The sequence below is a fragment of the Trachymyrmex cornetzi genome, unplaced genomic scaffold (genome assembly GCF_001594075.2).
Source record: "Trachymyrmex cornetzi isolate Tcor2-1 unplaced genomic scaffold, Tcor1.1 scaffold23, whole genome shotgun sequence".
Lineage (NCBI taxonomy): Eukaryota > Metazoa > Arthropoda > Insecta > Hymenoptera > Formicidae > Trachymyrmex > Trachymyrmex cornetzi.
The window spans coordinates 1,065,213-1,081,549 of NW_017296956.1; the positions used below are offsets into that span (position 1 = coordinate 1,065,213).

General features: G+C 31.4%; 1 protein-coding gene across 1 annotated transcript in view; it reads left to right on the forward strand.

The window, feature by feature from the left end:
- Positions 1 to 15,366, forward strand: part of LOC108760781 (uncharacterized) — a 32,223-nt gene extending 16,857 nt beyond the window's left edge. Inside the window, exons 2-6 of the mRNA XM_018506943.1 lie at positions 3,085 to 3,192; positions 4,286 to 4,450; positions 6,470 to 6,567; positions 12,306 to 12,468; positions 14,138 to 15,366. Of these exons, the coding sequence (XP_018362445.1) occupies positions 3,085 to 3,192; positions 4,286 to 4,450; positions 6,470 to 6,567; positions 12,306 to 12,468; positions 14,138 to 14,382 (779 nt within the window). The 3' untranslated portion in view covers positions 14,383 to 15,366. The remainder of the gene's footprint in view (positions 1 to 3,084; positions 3,193 to 4,285; positions 4,451 to 6,469; positions 6,568 to 12,305; positions 12,469 to 14,137) is intronic.
- The last annotated feature ends 971 nt before the right edge of the window (positions 15,367 to 16,337 follow it).

Here is a 16,337-nt window from a genome sequence, read left to right on the forward strand (position 1 = left end):
AGAGAGAGAGAGCGTGTGCGCGAGCGCTAATCTAATTATTATTGACTATATTGATCAAACGTGATATCGATAAACAGCAAAATACTGTCATGATATCTTGCTATTGGTTTCATATGCTCTCTTTAATATATTTCGATAAAAGAAACTTACGCTGTTTATGAAAAAAAAATAAAATTAACATAATCGGGTAATTAAAAGATTGTTTGCGAGAAGACTTGGGCATAGGTATGTTATTTATTTGTTTATATGTTCGAACTCTTTATCAATCTTTTGATTACCTGTGACTTTTTTTAGTTTTATTTACTTTTTGTAATATACACTTCTGTTCATAAATTCGGAACAGTTTGCAGTTTTTTCGCATTTCACAACGTAAGTATCTCGGTGAAATTGTAGACAAGTTTTTAAAAATGTATTTTAAAGAAGAAGAATATACAGTTTCAAAATCGGGCATTTGAATTTTGTCTCTATGATACATATAATATATTTTTCTCCTAAATTATATAAGATTGGAAACTGACATTTTTTCTAGTATTTTTATCATTTTTTTAAGTGCTCTATCTGGATGGAACATCGAACAAAATTTAACCGATCAGCATTTTAAAATTGACTTTTTAAGCTTTTTAAAAAAATTGTTACGATGCTTTCTCGCAAAGATATATTTAAAGAAGTATTTTTTTATACACAGATTGGTTAACCAAAAAGGCATGTTGTATAAGTTACAGCTGCTACGATCTGATAATTGCGCCGTAAAGCTCAATGCGTTTTCTTAAGCGGTGTGTACTCTTGGGCGGTCTTACCCGAGCTCGTTCAGATTCCCACTCGGGTGTTGTCCGGGTGTCATGTCATCCTTATTTAACGTTCGATAAATAACATGGATAGAGTGATACCTAGGTGGCACTCGGGTGGGAATCTGAACATAGCCCTACTTGTTTAAAAGTCATTCATATAAAAATGTAGAAAATTATGATTACATTGCGCTTTATAAGTCGTTACAAAGCAAATTATTTGTTATTTTGTTTTTTGTAATTGGTTTCAGAATATATTTATGACTAAAATTTTTTGGCTGATATAAGGCTGATATTGGCTTTTTTAGTTCATTTTTTTCAATAAGCTTTATAATATATATTTGTTCGTCATCAAGGAAGGGGTATTTCAATTTTTACACAATGACACTTTGATGTAAAGATTATGCTGTCCTTTTGTTAGGCTTGCTAATTGGCTAATGCTTTTGCAGGAAAGAGCTAGAAAGTATTTGTTTGCCTCCCTCTTCTCTGTTGAGCCGTTGTTTTTTATAATTTAATGTAGGGAAAACGCGTTCCAGTATATTATAGAATATAGAGCTTACTGATTTTTTGGCTGATACTTTTAGCTGATAATGTACGGCCAAAACATTTTTAAAAGAGATGAAAATTTCTTAGCTCTATACCGTGAAATTTTTGCGTGCTTTTAGTTACGGGGAATCAAATGTTGTCACAGCAGTGGCGATTCGCATTAATATCCTTTCTGCTTGAAAACGTGCGGCGAGCCTTTCAAAGTGCATTAAGCGACTTTTAAATGTACCACTAGATATGCCATCAAATAATTATTGAGGTTGTCGCTTCCATGAGCGTTCACGCCAGTCTAACCACTGGAAAATTATCTCCAAAAACACCTTCGTGAGATAAAACGCAATATCGAAATATTTTTTAAATATTTCAAAGCATAAACAATTTATCTCAAAAAGTCAAAATAAAAAATAATTTTAAACTTATCAGTATGATGTGTACACACTGAAAGAATGTTTCGTATTTGTGACTATAATTATATGGTAAAATAATTATGGTTAAGAGCTTCATTTATAGTTACTACTATTATAATATAAATAGTAATAATTATATTTTTATAGTTTTATATCGGAATCGTTTTCAACGATCAAAAATCAATAAGTATTACTTGGTCGCATTTGTGATCTAGAAAGAAAGTTTTTTGTTGGACAGTATTATTTGTAAATTGCTCGTATCGCAGTTAATAATTTATAATTTATATCCTTTATTGTATACTCAGACTTTTTAAATTGTCACGCTTGTTTAAAATATGATACTTGTATATGAATAATTAACTATTGGTTCCATATATTATTCAAGTCGTTAATATTCATTAATGCAAAACGATCGCCGTTGACATTTTTCGTTATTTGTCGCGAGCGCGTTTTGAGGAATAATGCGATTCATGTGCCACTGCCTGCCCGACTCAATCGCATCTCGTTTTACGCCAATAGCAAGTAAGGTCAGCATGTGTATACAATACAGTGATGTTGTATACGTTGCAAAAGACAAACATTGAACACCGGTGCCACTGTGCCAGTCGATTCCTTATTGCCATGAAACTCGCACGTAAAGAGAAAACTAAGAAACATTCAAAACGTTACAATTGATCATTTTATAAACGTTTTATTTATTATTGTTTATAAATTTAATCGTTAGTGGAATATCCTAGTTTATATTTTTCTGTTAAAAATTGAAATAAAGAATAAGTTAATTGATTCGTTTGAAAATAATTGTAATTTTTAGTAACAATTGTAACTGTTCTTCTGCTAGAACTGTTTTTTAACAGTGTTTCTTCGATTTGACATTGATTCTGACGTTTGTAAAAATATATTTAAAAGCACGTTCACAATTACCTAATGTAGAAAATGATATTGTTTTACATTTCTTTAATTTCTAACGTATATATCTCAAAAAATAAAAAAATATAATTCTTAAAAAAATACTTTGCTTCTTAACCTTTGTTAGTAAGTGTATATGTATTATTATTTATTATTTTAGTTCACTTTTTATATTTTTTTTATTTTTATGTATGTAGAATGATTGTACATTAATTTATCATTCTAATTCGTCTATAATTTCCAATTTAAATAGCATTGAATAAAATTGACGTACTAAATTATACATTCTAGAATTACTTGATATAGGTCATGCTATTTTATTGATTGTTAGCTTGTTTCGATAAAATTGCAAATGAATTTGTATTTGTTTTTACCGTGTTTTCCGCAAGAGAAAAAAATAAAATTTTTATATTCAATTTTTCCTATTTATATTATTACAGCTGGTACTGCCGCGGAGAAGGGTTACTTCGGACCATGGAGACAATGTAAACTCCTTCTTTATGGACGTGAGTGGTGCGGCCAAAGCGTCTCCAGGTTCCAACCAGTGTGTAAGTTTCGTTTTGTGTGACTATAAAAAGTGCTGATATTTTTATAATGCCACTCTTCGCCAGAACGATATTATTTTTCTATTTTTGTAGCCTAATTCTGGTTTTGATGTAGTAAATCAATAATTACCGTAAAGTGTTCTCTCTACCGTTTAAAGCATTCTCTCTATACATATCAGTTATTGCGAGGAATATTTCCGAAGCCTCAATGGTTGAGATGGCTAAGACACCCGCCCCGGAAAGTCTCAGGTTCGACTCCTGGCTGAGGTAATATTTTTCGCAATAAGTTCCTTACATTTTCTAATTTAATTTAAGGGGGGATTATTAATATTTCAGATATTGATTGTGTTGAAAGTCCGAAAGTTATCGACGCGCAGTTATGTCTGAAATAAATTTATTTAATAAATACATAATAATGTAATATTTGAAACATCCAACTTTGACTGTAATTGGCTGTTTTATATTATAGTTTGATGACAATAGTTCCATATTATGAGATCTTGAATAATTCTTTTAAATATTCTGCGTAGAAAATTAACAAGAAAGATAAATTGCGATTAACGCTCAGCATGGTCAAATTAGACGAGTATTTTTTTTGTATATTTTTCAATTTTTCCTAAATTTGAATTATTTAAATAAAGCCATGAAATATTATGGTTTTTAATTAACAGTTAAATGTATGTTGAATCAATTACAATTTTAATATTAAACGATTTAAAATATTGCATAACTATATTAAATATATTGTTTTTTCATTTTTTCATTTATTTGTTAAAATATTGCATAACGACTATTTACGTTATATATTTCTGATTAATACAACAGCTTTATTTAGTTTTTTAATAATATTCACGAAAAATTTATATATTGTGTGAGTTGTTAACATTAATGAAAATCCTATGATAAATTATTCTCTCTATTCTATTCTTTTATTATTTTTTCGTTGCATTATTACAAAAAATGTTGTATATGAAAAAGGGCGAATTGTGTAATTACGCAGCGCCAAAAATTCCTACAGCTATAGAAAGCTCAATGCAAGTGCAGAATTGCATTACAATGCAATAGAATCACGACAAGATTTTTCCTTTATTTCCAGTGGCTGTGTGGGTGGCGGGATTAGCTGCCGCTGCCGCTTCTGCCCTTTTGGGGATTCTGGTCGCTTTGGCTGTGCTTCAATTAGCGATGGCCTCTTCTGCGAAGCGAGTTGTAATTTCGTACAGTACTGCTTTAATAGGCAAAGTCGCCCTTGCTACATTGGCAAGTGAGTATAAATTATGTTTGTAAATGAAGAGAAAGAGAGAGAGAGAGAGAGAGAGAGAGAGAGAAGGGAAAAGAAAAATTTCAAAACAATTTGAATATTTTGCTTAGCTAATTTACTAATGTAAAACCATACTTAATGTTACATAATTAATCAAAATTATATTTACTTTATGAAAAAATAAAATAAAGCGATGAATTTGAAGTAAAATTTTGAGTTTTGTTTTCGGCTGAAGATAATAAATTAACTGAAACGTATTTTTTTGTTATGATGACTAATTGTTAAATATTTTTATATAAATACCTTAAATGGTTTAATGTTAAATATTGTTTACTAAAATATTTGCGCACCGTTTACAGCGCCGATTTTGATTAGCCAAATCTTTTCTTGTTTTTGAATGAGGGAAAAAATATATATTTAAAAAAAAAATTATTTTATAGTGCAATTTTAATGTATAGTGTATATTCACATCTGATATTGAGATTACGTACTTATACTTGATGCGTTATTTAGTACTCTGCGTAATAGTCGTTATGGACCAAAACTTTGAAACTTTGAAAGTACATAAAATATCCGAATTATATTAAAGTATTTAAAAGTTCTTTCTATTGGTGCGTCGCATGTTTTTGTAATATATTACGAGCGTATAATATATTAGAATTATCGCTTACTTTTACTCGTCTATTTACTGACCTATGTGTAAGCCCTTATACGAGGTATTGAATGTGTGTGTTTGTCTACAAGAGATTATCTTATATTAAAGCAATATTATAATGCGCTGTGACAGTACCGCGTAATCTCTTTTATTCTTGTGTTGACTATATAATGACTTTTCATAAGTTAAGATAATATTGAATATTACAAAAATATACACTAAATTTTATAATAAATAATTATTTGAACGGTACTAAGTAAATATTTAATACATATAAACGTATATTAATGTTTGTTATAGAAATCGTTAATTTACTTATAATTTTTTATTGAGTAAATATTTATTTATTATAAGTAAATATTTAATTTGTTCTGTTTAAAAAATATATATATAATAAGATTTAGTAAATTTCTTTCAGTATATTTCGCCAATGCGCAGCCGGTGTGAAAGTTGGCACTCCATTTTGAAAAAATCGATATTTTATACACAGTTTGGTTTGCACCCACAATAGTTCTACAGTTCCTGATAAGTTTTAACAATAGTTCCGCTGATTTAACTAAAAAAAAAAAATTTTATAAATGGGGTGCCAACTTCGCGTGGCACCCCAGGTATCGCAAAAATTAATTTTTATCACGAAATTCTAAAGTTCTCGAAGAGTTCTACAGTTCCTGATAAGTTTCAGCGACAGTTCCGGCTTTTAAGTATTTTTAAACAATTTTTTAAAGTGAGAGCCAGTACCCCACCGCAAGAGTAAAGTACCGCGTAACGGTCAGTTTTCGCCGACTTTTTTGCTATTTTCCTACAATTTTACAATAGTTCTAACGCTTTCTGTAGGTTTTGCACAGAGTTTTGGCCTCTACGTATTTTTAAACAATTTTTTAATGTCAACAACAGAGCCAGCATCCCACTACAAGAGTAAAGTACCACGTAACAGCCAGTTCCCGCGGACTTTTTGCTATTTTCCTACAGTTTTACAATAGTTCTACAATAGAACTATTGTAGAACTATTGTGGGTGCAAATGGAACTGCGTATAAAATATCGATTTTTTCAAAATGGGGTGCCAACTTCACACCGGCCAACGGCACGCATATTTGAGTATTTCTTACTCATGTAGTTTTTGTATACACGTTTTTTAATATCTGACAATAATATAATGAAAATAAATAACAATAATAAAGGGCAAAACAGTTATTTATTTTCATAAGAAAAGTCCTTTTATCTATCAAATAATATAATGAATTGCGTTATAATATTGAATTGAAATATGAAATTGTATAAAATTCAATATTGTGTACAATTTTAGTCGTTTGAATAAGATTGAAAACTGAAAATTTTATAAATCGATTTGTTTAATTTCTCTTTTCAGCGGCATTATCGATTGTAGCAGCGAGCCTCTTCGCTCTGCAAACAGATGATCGAGCCAATAGTTTTGCCATCACAAGAGGAGAAGCTTTTTATATGCAGGTAAAGTATAATAGTGCGATAAAATGTGTTATTCTTTTTTCTTTAATTTCTTGCATTTTTAGCTGAAAATAATTTTTTCTTTTAAGTCTTTTTTTTAAATAAAAGAATCAACAAATAGATTTATTTATTATGTCGAATATTGAAGTATTGTAGTACATACATTATGCTATTATTATATAGGAAATAATAGGTATATAATAGGATATATTAAACAAGAGATAATATTAGTGATAAGTTAAAATAGATAAATTTTATATTTAAACATTGTAAGTTTTAACGAAAATAACTTCAACTATACAACGAAAAACAATTTTTTGTTTTTGAATTTCGTATTTTGAATTTTTGTTTTTTTTTTGTAATGAGAAAAGTTATAGAAAAGTTATAGAAAAGTTATAGAATAGATTGAAATAATAATATTTCTGTGGCATATGTTTTTATGTATTCGTGTTAGTACCACGGATCTCATTAGTATAACTAGATAATTTTGTTGTTAATTTATTAAATCTGCATTTTACACTTTAAATATGTGACAATTTTTCTCCTCTAATTTTTTCAACATTTTCTTGCTAATGTTTTCAATATGTGTGCGTGTATTTCCTTAACTGACTTCTTGGGTGACCTTCGAGTTAACATGATGCCGTTAACAAACGAGATAATTTTCAATAGAACGCGTTATGTATCCATTTTCAAGTTTCTAATTTCTTACACTTGATGTACCGTTAAAACATGTTGTTCGCTGACGTCAACACTAGTTCCCGAACCTGTTGCACGCAGAAGCAGTGTATATATTCTGAACTTGGTCTGTTTGATTTACATCCGTATTTCATGCACGTTTGATACGCTAATATTAATTAAGATATTCAAACTATCCGTGTCTGTGAAGTTAGCATGGAATTTTATTAATTTTCAAAAAGTAATAATTATTTCGGTAGTACTTTCTATTGTCCTACTATTCTTCTAAAAATAACAAAATGTTCTGCATTAATATTAAAAAAATCAAAAATAAAGAAATGCTAACTTCACGTTTCAGCACGGTATAACTTCCTCTAAAGTACCATCTAATATTGACATCTGTCAAGTATTCCCGTTTCTTTTAAGCTAGATTGATTATTATATGACGTTTCAGGACAAAATTCACACAATTAATAATTTTTACACAGGTTTACGCAATATCGTAAAAACAGGATTTCGATATCTTGCATAATTGAGAAATTCAAGTGCGTTGATTAAAATGGGACATCCTGTATATACATACACGCACACACACACACACACACACACACAGAAGATGTCCCATTTTAATCAACGCACTTAAATTTTTCGATTATACACAGGATGTTCCATTTTAATCAACGTATTTGAATTTCTCAATTAAGCAAGATATCGAAATCCTGTTTTTACGATGTTGCGTGGTGACGAGGGGGACATATTTTGATTAACGAGATCTGACCTTGGGTAAAAGTATTAAGGTTAACTTCATTTTTGTAATAGGTAATCTAATTTATATATAAAAATTTCTCTCTTAATATTCACGGTCTTTGCAATTCACTCACTTCAGCACTTGCAGTATATATAGTAAAGTTCCGATTTTGTTAAGAAAATACCAAACTCTTTATTACAATTGTTCGCGGAATGATTATCCTATATATGTATTAAAGAGGATATGTATATATTTAAGAACCTTAAATGTTTATAGATTAATAAAAAGAAATAAAGAACAATCTTTTCGATCAAGTAATATTATTAAATGTTGTTATTAAATTATTTTAAAATTATTATTAAAATTATTATTAAAATTATTATTAAAAACATTATTAAAATTACGGAGACTGTTAATTAAATAAAAATATCTCTCTTTTATACGCGAATACATTTTTATTCCGATATAATATGTGGCTCTATTAAACCTACTTTAATATGGATATATAAACTAATCAAAAAATAAATTACATTCGTATTGGCAATGAATAGTAATTTGAATTGGATATTGATCGCACTGTACGATGCAGCAGCGACAATGATGGCATATGGAAGAATGTCACGTTTTATAAAACTGAACGATAACGTCGCCAACGCACCTCGAAAGTTTGTTCTTATCGCAAGACGGCAGCTCGGGTTTCTCCCAATGCAGATGAAACATTCGCGGTCTTTGTAATTTAGTACTTGCAGTATAGTAAAGTTTTAAGTTAAGAAGTACGTAATTCTAAAGAAAATAGATTTGTACGTAAAAATATATCTTGCAAAAAGCCATGAACATAGGTATACAATATAACATATATAAAAATGTTTTCAAATATCATCATATTATGTGATGGAATATATTTCAGAAATATTATGATCTCGTAGCAAAATTATGCCAAGATCTCATAAATTTCATTTTTCTGCGTGGAAATTTAGCCTGACTATAATATACTATGAATATGCTAAGATAGATTATTTTAAACTTACTATCGTCTACTATGCTTGAAGTTGCAGAACTTATATAAAAAAAAAAAAAGGATGAGCATATTGAGATAACTTTATCAAGTAATACCATGCACTTCCGTTGGCGTGCGAGTAAATTGTCAATTGACGTAGAAACGTATATCTAACGAAGAATTAAACTTAAGCTTAGAAGTCACCTGATCGTGAACTGGACTCAGGTGTTTCTTTAAGCCCCTGTCTCCCCACCGATCGTAACTTAGTATGTGTCGGAGCAGCCACGACTCGTAGATACTTTTAAAACAATGAGCCGACATTGGCGGACCTGCAGTGAGTGTTTCGGTGTGGCTCGTTAATGAACTCGCCGCGTGTTGTCCTCGTTCTCAGTTTTGCGATAAGTGAATTTTTTCGTTTCTCAGCTGGTATGAGTTCAGCCTTTTGTCGTGGCACGCAAGCTCGAACGTGAGCAATACTTTTTACCATTCAAAGCTATTAGTTATATTTTTTTGAATAAGTATATATTAAAAAATTAAATATATAATATATTTAAAAACGACGAAATTTTCGATTGATTGGTCACTGCATTGTATATTTCGCTCGCGATAAATTCCCTTTCAACATCGATATTGTTTTATCATTATGTTAGATACGATGGTATTTTGATATCTTATCTTCGAAAATATACGATGATGGACAAGAGAAAACGGAGTCTCTTAAAAGGGGCCAAGGACGAAATTGAATTGGACAGAATGAATAAGCACAAACAAGGCAAGGTAATATCATTACTCAAGGAAATTCAATTGAGTTAATGTATTTGCTCTTACTTTCCTATGCTCTTACTTTCCTATGATACTAGCAATATTGTAATACTAAATGTACAAATGAAAATAACAGAAAAACTTTTGTTATATATCTTTTATTATATTTAAATTTATAACTTGGTGATTCCATCGAGGGACAATCAGTTCTACATTAAGGAATTTTTATGATCGAGAAGGAAGAATAATAATCATAAGTTATCTCCTTTAAAATAAATCAAGTTGCAGCTAATTGATAATGCAAATAATTTTCGTTGTAAATGTTACGCAAACAAAAGTCACTGAAGCGAGCAATTTAATGTTGCACACAACAGCTGCTAGCAGAGTTTTATTACGACACCAAGTCATCCCGTTCATACAATTAATGTATGCTATTACATACGTGTGAAAATATCGTTTGTCGTGAAATCATATGATACATACGCGTACTCGTTTGCATGAAATAAAAGGTCTATCTTTTATTGCTCAAAGGTCTGTTTCTTATCACTCTCTGGACTGGTGCACACGATGCAATAAGTTGAAGTGAACTGGTGCACATGATGCAATAAGTTAAAGTGAAATATACGTTTGTATATTTGTTTCATTTTAACTTATTGCATCGTGTGCACCAATTTAGAGAGTGCAGCAATAAAAAACAAACCAGTTTTTGTTGTCCAAATGAAGTTCCTCTTATTTTTTGTTCAGTCATATTTCGAAATTTTCGTTATTTTACCACGACTTGCTTTTTCTTGATTTGTTTGGTAATATTCATACGTACATCAATGCGAAAGAAACCCGTCCAATGCGATAGGAAAAATAACCATCGCCTTGGTAATCAAAAGGGGGTGGTGAAGAACATCGACGATGAGCGGTTGCTTGCGTTCTTTTTTATCAGGTCTCTCGCGTATAGGGGAGAGAAGCTCGTCGCGACGTTCATCCCCAAGGAGGACAAAAAGAAAGGAGGCAAACACCGGACGACCAGATTAATTATAGCGATGGAACGACAATGGCGCGCGTGGCTTCTTTGTTGGCCCTAATTAAATTGTCTCCCCTTCCTCGCGCACTCCTTCCACTATCCATCCAGTCGATCACCACCTACGGATAATGCCTCTTCTGCTCATATCGATAGTACACGATGAGGATCTCCTAGTTACTTGCTTGTCGTGTAAGGAGGAACGACGTTCGAGAAAGAGAGAGAGAGAGAAAGAGAGACATTTGTTCGCGCGCTTGGAGATGGGATTCATAGTGTGTAATCGTTTTCCTGCAAGATAGTAGGGACTATGGTATTGCAGCATGTATATAGCGAAGTCTCGATGTGAATTGATATTTTGAGAACACGCAGATGCGCCAAATTAGAACAGCAGATTAGAACAACGGACGATGTGTCAAGTAATTGGAATCTACAAGCCGATTAGTGCAAAGGAAAATAAATGCGCGATTCTCAGAAAAGCAATTGATTTCTTATGGTTGTGTACGTAAAGTTTACAGTCCGAGCTTTTGTGATTTTATTTATGTCTCATTTCCGGATAGGTGCATTCTCTCGTTTCAGAGATCATAAATCTTTATCGCAAAATAAACAATTTATATTAAGATATAATAGGCTTCTTAGTGAATTAATTTTATTATTATTATCAATTTCATATAAACTTCGCTTTACTTATACTGGAGACATAACAGTCTGGCCATGAGTTGATAAACTTTTGATTGACGTTTTTCAACTTCAGTAAGTTAGGATAAGTATAGAATATAATAAGATAGCATATATAAAAAGAAACGGTACATATATTTCTTTTTCACTCTTATTTTGTCAAAATTTCTTGTGACAAGATTCTGTTATAGACTCTTTAAATTATGCGAGTCGTATAATATCTAAAAGTAAAACTCATATTCTCCAATTTCTCAGCAATGTGTGAAAGCACATAATAGAAAACATTTAAAACTATAAAATGAAACAATCAAAGCCGTTTTTTAAATTAAAATCAAACACGTAAGACTTTTCTAAATTTTACAATAAAAAAATTTTTAAAGCTCAAGCAATAAGTATGCGTTTTATTTATATATTTATAATTTATATTATACCTATTCAATCAATATAATATATGATTGCAAACAGAACGATTATATGCATCATGTAGGTATCTGTTTAAAAATTTATTTATTTTGTGATAAATATGTTATGCTTTAATTCCGTCCGAATATGTTGATGGATTACAAATCTCATAAAAAGAGGATGTAGGACCTTGTTTATCTTTAATAATATATGCTTTTTTATATATGTATTAATTTCCATGTAAATTTTGGTTTATTACAAGAGCATATAAGGCATTTTAGAGTTATTGCTTACAAATAATTGTCATTATCTAATATTTTACTATTTGACGAGAAATGTATGAAATGGGGAAGAAGAATTATGAAATGTGCTAAGAGAAGATACGATCGATATTTTTGATGTATGTACATAGCTTCGCACGATTAGATTTTGGTCAAGACATTTTTAGTAGATTTTATTTATTATTGCAGTTGGCTGCCATCGCCTTGAACTTTGGTGTACTGGTCTCTGCCATTTACGAGGGCATTTACGCCCGAAGAGGTGGCGATCCGACTAAGATTAGGGTCGTAACGGATCCTCGTGGAGCCACCATAAATAATCCAGGATATCGGGAATATCATCAACCCACGAACGGTAAGCCCGAACTGGACAGCAGTTCAATTTTTTGATATCTGTGACTCAACTAAATTTTCCTATTGAATATAGACATGTCATCTTTTTTAATATCATGGCAAATAGACTCACAATCAAATTCGCCAAACTGGCAGTATAAGGCAGTCAATACGATTAACATCTGTTTTTAAAGCAGTAGAGTTTTTAATCTCTATTCAACTAACTGTTTATCTTTTCTAAGAATTAGAAAATTTTTTAAAACCACACAAAAAGAAAGCTTTTTTTCTTGCGTTATGACATCTATATTGCTCTATTATGGATGACTTTTCTTTGTCAAGATCCGCTTTGACGTATCCTTTCTTCTTGAAACACTCAATCTCGCTTTCGCAACGAAGGTTCGATAATAATTTATATTGTAGGTCATATTTGCCAATACTTGATGGTCGGCTTTTCTGAAAGAATTTGGTTTAGTCGGTTGACATAAAATCGATATAATTCTCAGAAAAGAAGGATCATGTTATCACGTCTGGAACTAAAATTTAGTAGTCGATTTAAAAGTGATGACCATAAATGTGATAAGAGAACGATACAGGAGAGAAGAAAAAAAAGAGTATAGAAAGAAGAACGTAGTAATACACGCGTAGTAGACTACGCTTTCTCTCGCTTTTAAAGTTTTACTACAAATATACCTATATGCAGGATGAGATAAATTGTGATGTGTTTTGTGTATTTGCTCGCCACTACATAGCATTTTTGAGACACCGAATAAATTCATCGTAATGTAGCGATTACGCTACGCTGCGTATCTTCACCATATTACTGCGCATAAAGGTCACCCCCAATACATCAAATCCATCTACCGTAACTTATGGACTTGGCGTCGTAATATGTTAGATCGTAAAACGAAGTGGCTTTTTTTGTCGTCCTGGTACGCTTAATGCTTATCAATGTTGTAACACACACTGCGAATAATATACGTATAAAATATATATAATTTAAATAATAATATGTAATCGTAATATTATCTATGACACTCTTTCTGCTAATATATAATACTACACTCCAAGCCAAAGGTTTGAAAATATTTTTAAAAAGATTGATATTTTTGGGATTACTTATTTAAATATTCATAACAATATATCCTTTTTAAACAATAATATTTTAGATCCAATAACTGTTATGGGATCTTAAGAATTATTATTAAAAACACATTGTTACATTGACAAACATTTGAGTAAGTAATCAAAAAAATGTTAAATTTTTTAAAATGATTTGAGGGTGCGTATCACAGCTCGTAAGCTTTTATGCATTCTTTTGCATATTATAGTTAGTATCCTATGCAGATCTCTCTCTCTCTCTCCCTCTGTATATGTTAGATGTCTATACCCATACAGCACCGAGAAACATTCTGAGAACATTATTAGGATATAGAACGTTCTTCATTTTCTTTAAAACGTCTTATGCTATATCCCTGGTAGCAAGCTGACGTCAAAATGACGCAGCTTGCTACCTGGGATAGGCTTGTGCTATATGAGTATAATCTAAAATATACGTACCTGTGATAACAGTTCGTTTACATCGATAACAATCCGAATATAAAAGAAATAAAAAGAAGTAAAAGTTTGTTTAATCAAGCAGCATCAAGAACAGAACGAAATGTAATCGCGTTGTTAATCTTATTGAGTTGCAGGTGGTACGATCTCGATGACAGACGCCAGCGGCAAACCGTACGTCGGTGGGGCCGGAAATGGATCGACGGCTTCGGTAGCGACTTCCAGTAGCGTGACTAGCACAGCCTCGCCCCTTAGGAGTTCTCTGAAGAAGCCCAAACCTCTTGGCATTCATAATCCTGGCTTCTCGGCACACAGCCCGACCTTGTCGAGGAACGGCTCGCAAAAGAAAGTGCGTATACAGACGCATTCGACGGAAGTTTAACTGACGCTCTTTTGGCACGTGTGCGTTGTCAGCATGAGCGTTTGCTACGTGATTGCAGTATCGTCATCGTTCAAGGCTGTTGCGACAGGAAATTGAATGGCGATGACAAGACGTCTACTCGAAGTAGTTCCATGTGCATGTTCCATTAACGGTAGGTGATTTCCAATATCACTAACTATGGTTGATTCGGCGATCGGAGACGATGTCTTTGCGGTATCAAACGATTTTTACTGTTCCACCATAGTCGAATGCTAAAGTTCTCTGTCGGTGACGTCGTCTATGATTTCGATAATGGGACTTTTAATAAGTTCCAAAGATGCGAATCAAGTCGTTCGTGAGTTTGGTATAATATCGTTACAATATAAAGTGTAAATAAGTTACGATTGATAATCGTCGGAACTCTTCAAAGCTACCTGAGTTAAATATCAAAGAAATTCAGATCAAACGCGTGGTTTGAACACGTTTTACGCCATGCTGATTCCTATGAACCGGCACTGAACTTTCCATTTACGCCACGCCGGTGCAGCGGTGATGTCCCAAAAATTTTTTTTAATATTTGATAGAGAGATCTGCTTTAGAGAACAAAACTGTACCATGCCTTTTGTGTGACTGATGATTCGTTAGTCGTCCCGGCATCACTTTGCTTCTCCTTCTTTTATTTACTTTAGTTCCCGCATCGCGCGTATCTTTCCAGTCGACGATATTATGTGGCGTAAACGGAAAGTTGAACGAAATAGGCTCGGCGCTTAACGTGTTAATAGTGACTTGTTGAATATATTAGGTCTTTTCCAATTTTTCTACAATATCTTTACACGACGTATACATTTATAAGTGGACTAATATAATAGAATATAAACAAAAATGAAATATGATAAAAATATTGGCGGGAGAATAGGATGGATTAAAATAGAGAAACATATCATATATGATAGAAAAAAACGAGGAAAATTGCATTTGTTATAAATATAATAAATCATGATGACGCAGAATTTAAAATATAAAGAAGGTTAAGAAAGCATTATATAATATAAAATATAACACATATGCGTGTGTTTGTGTGTGTGGATGTGTGTGGGCATGTGTTTGTATATGTATAAGTGATGAAAATTTTGATCTAATGTCATGCACGTATTTTTATAAATTTCATGGAGTATTGACCAATAAAATTCGCACATTAAGAACATGATATTAAGATAGCTAATGTCATAAATACATAAGATAAATTAATAAAATTGATATTAATTCAAATGATATTAGTAAATAGCTGAAATTAGTTGCGTTATTACCAATCACATTATAAGCAAAAATCAACTTTGCATTTAATTAATTTTTTAAGTAAAATGTGTTACTAAAAATCTGAATTTTGAAAAAATAAAAAGTAGGAAAAAAAATTTAACCTATTGGTATGTAAATGATAATATTATATTTTTATTTAAAATTGCATATCTTTTATTGCAATATAATAATATATGTTAAGGGGATTCTAAAGTCTGTTTTACTGACTAAACGCAATAATTGTTATATAACAATTATTATTTTCCTCTTTTATAGATTTGAAAATTCTTCTCTAAGATTAAAGTATACGCATTAATATGTGAGGTAAAGCTTATGCCGAGAACGAAAGCAATTGTTTAAATTGAGATTTTTACCATTTTTTAGTCTAATTATATGGCGTTAGAGCTGTCAATATCTTAACCATATTTGCTTGATATAAAAACTTTGCATTCTGTACTTACGAAATTCTGGTCCACAATTTCGTAAGTCAGCATTACTCAGACTAGTACTTTACATGAATAAACAACGTGGACTTCTTAGAATTAGACTCAGACATCTAATTAAAACGTTATTGTTTTATGAAAATTTATGTATATGTGTGCGTGATATTGATGTAATAGTATATAAAGACGATGTGTCGATATGTCGCATTTTATCGGTAGTTAGCGACCTTATTGGAG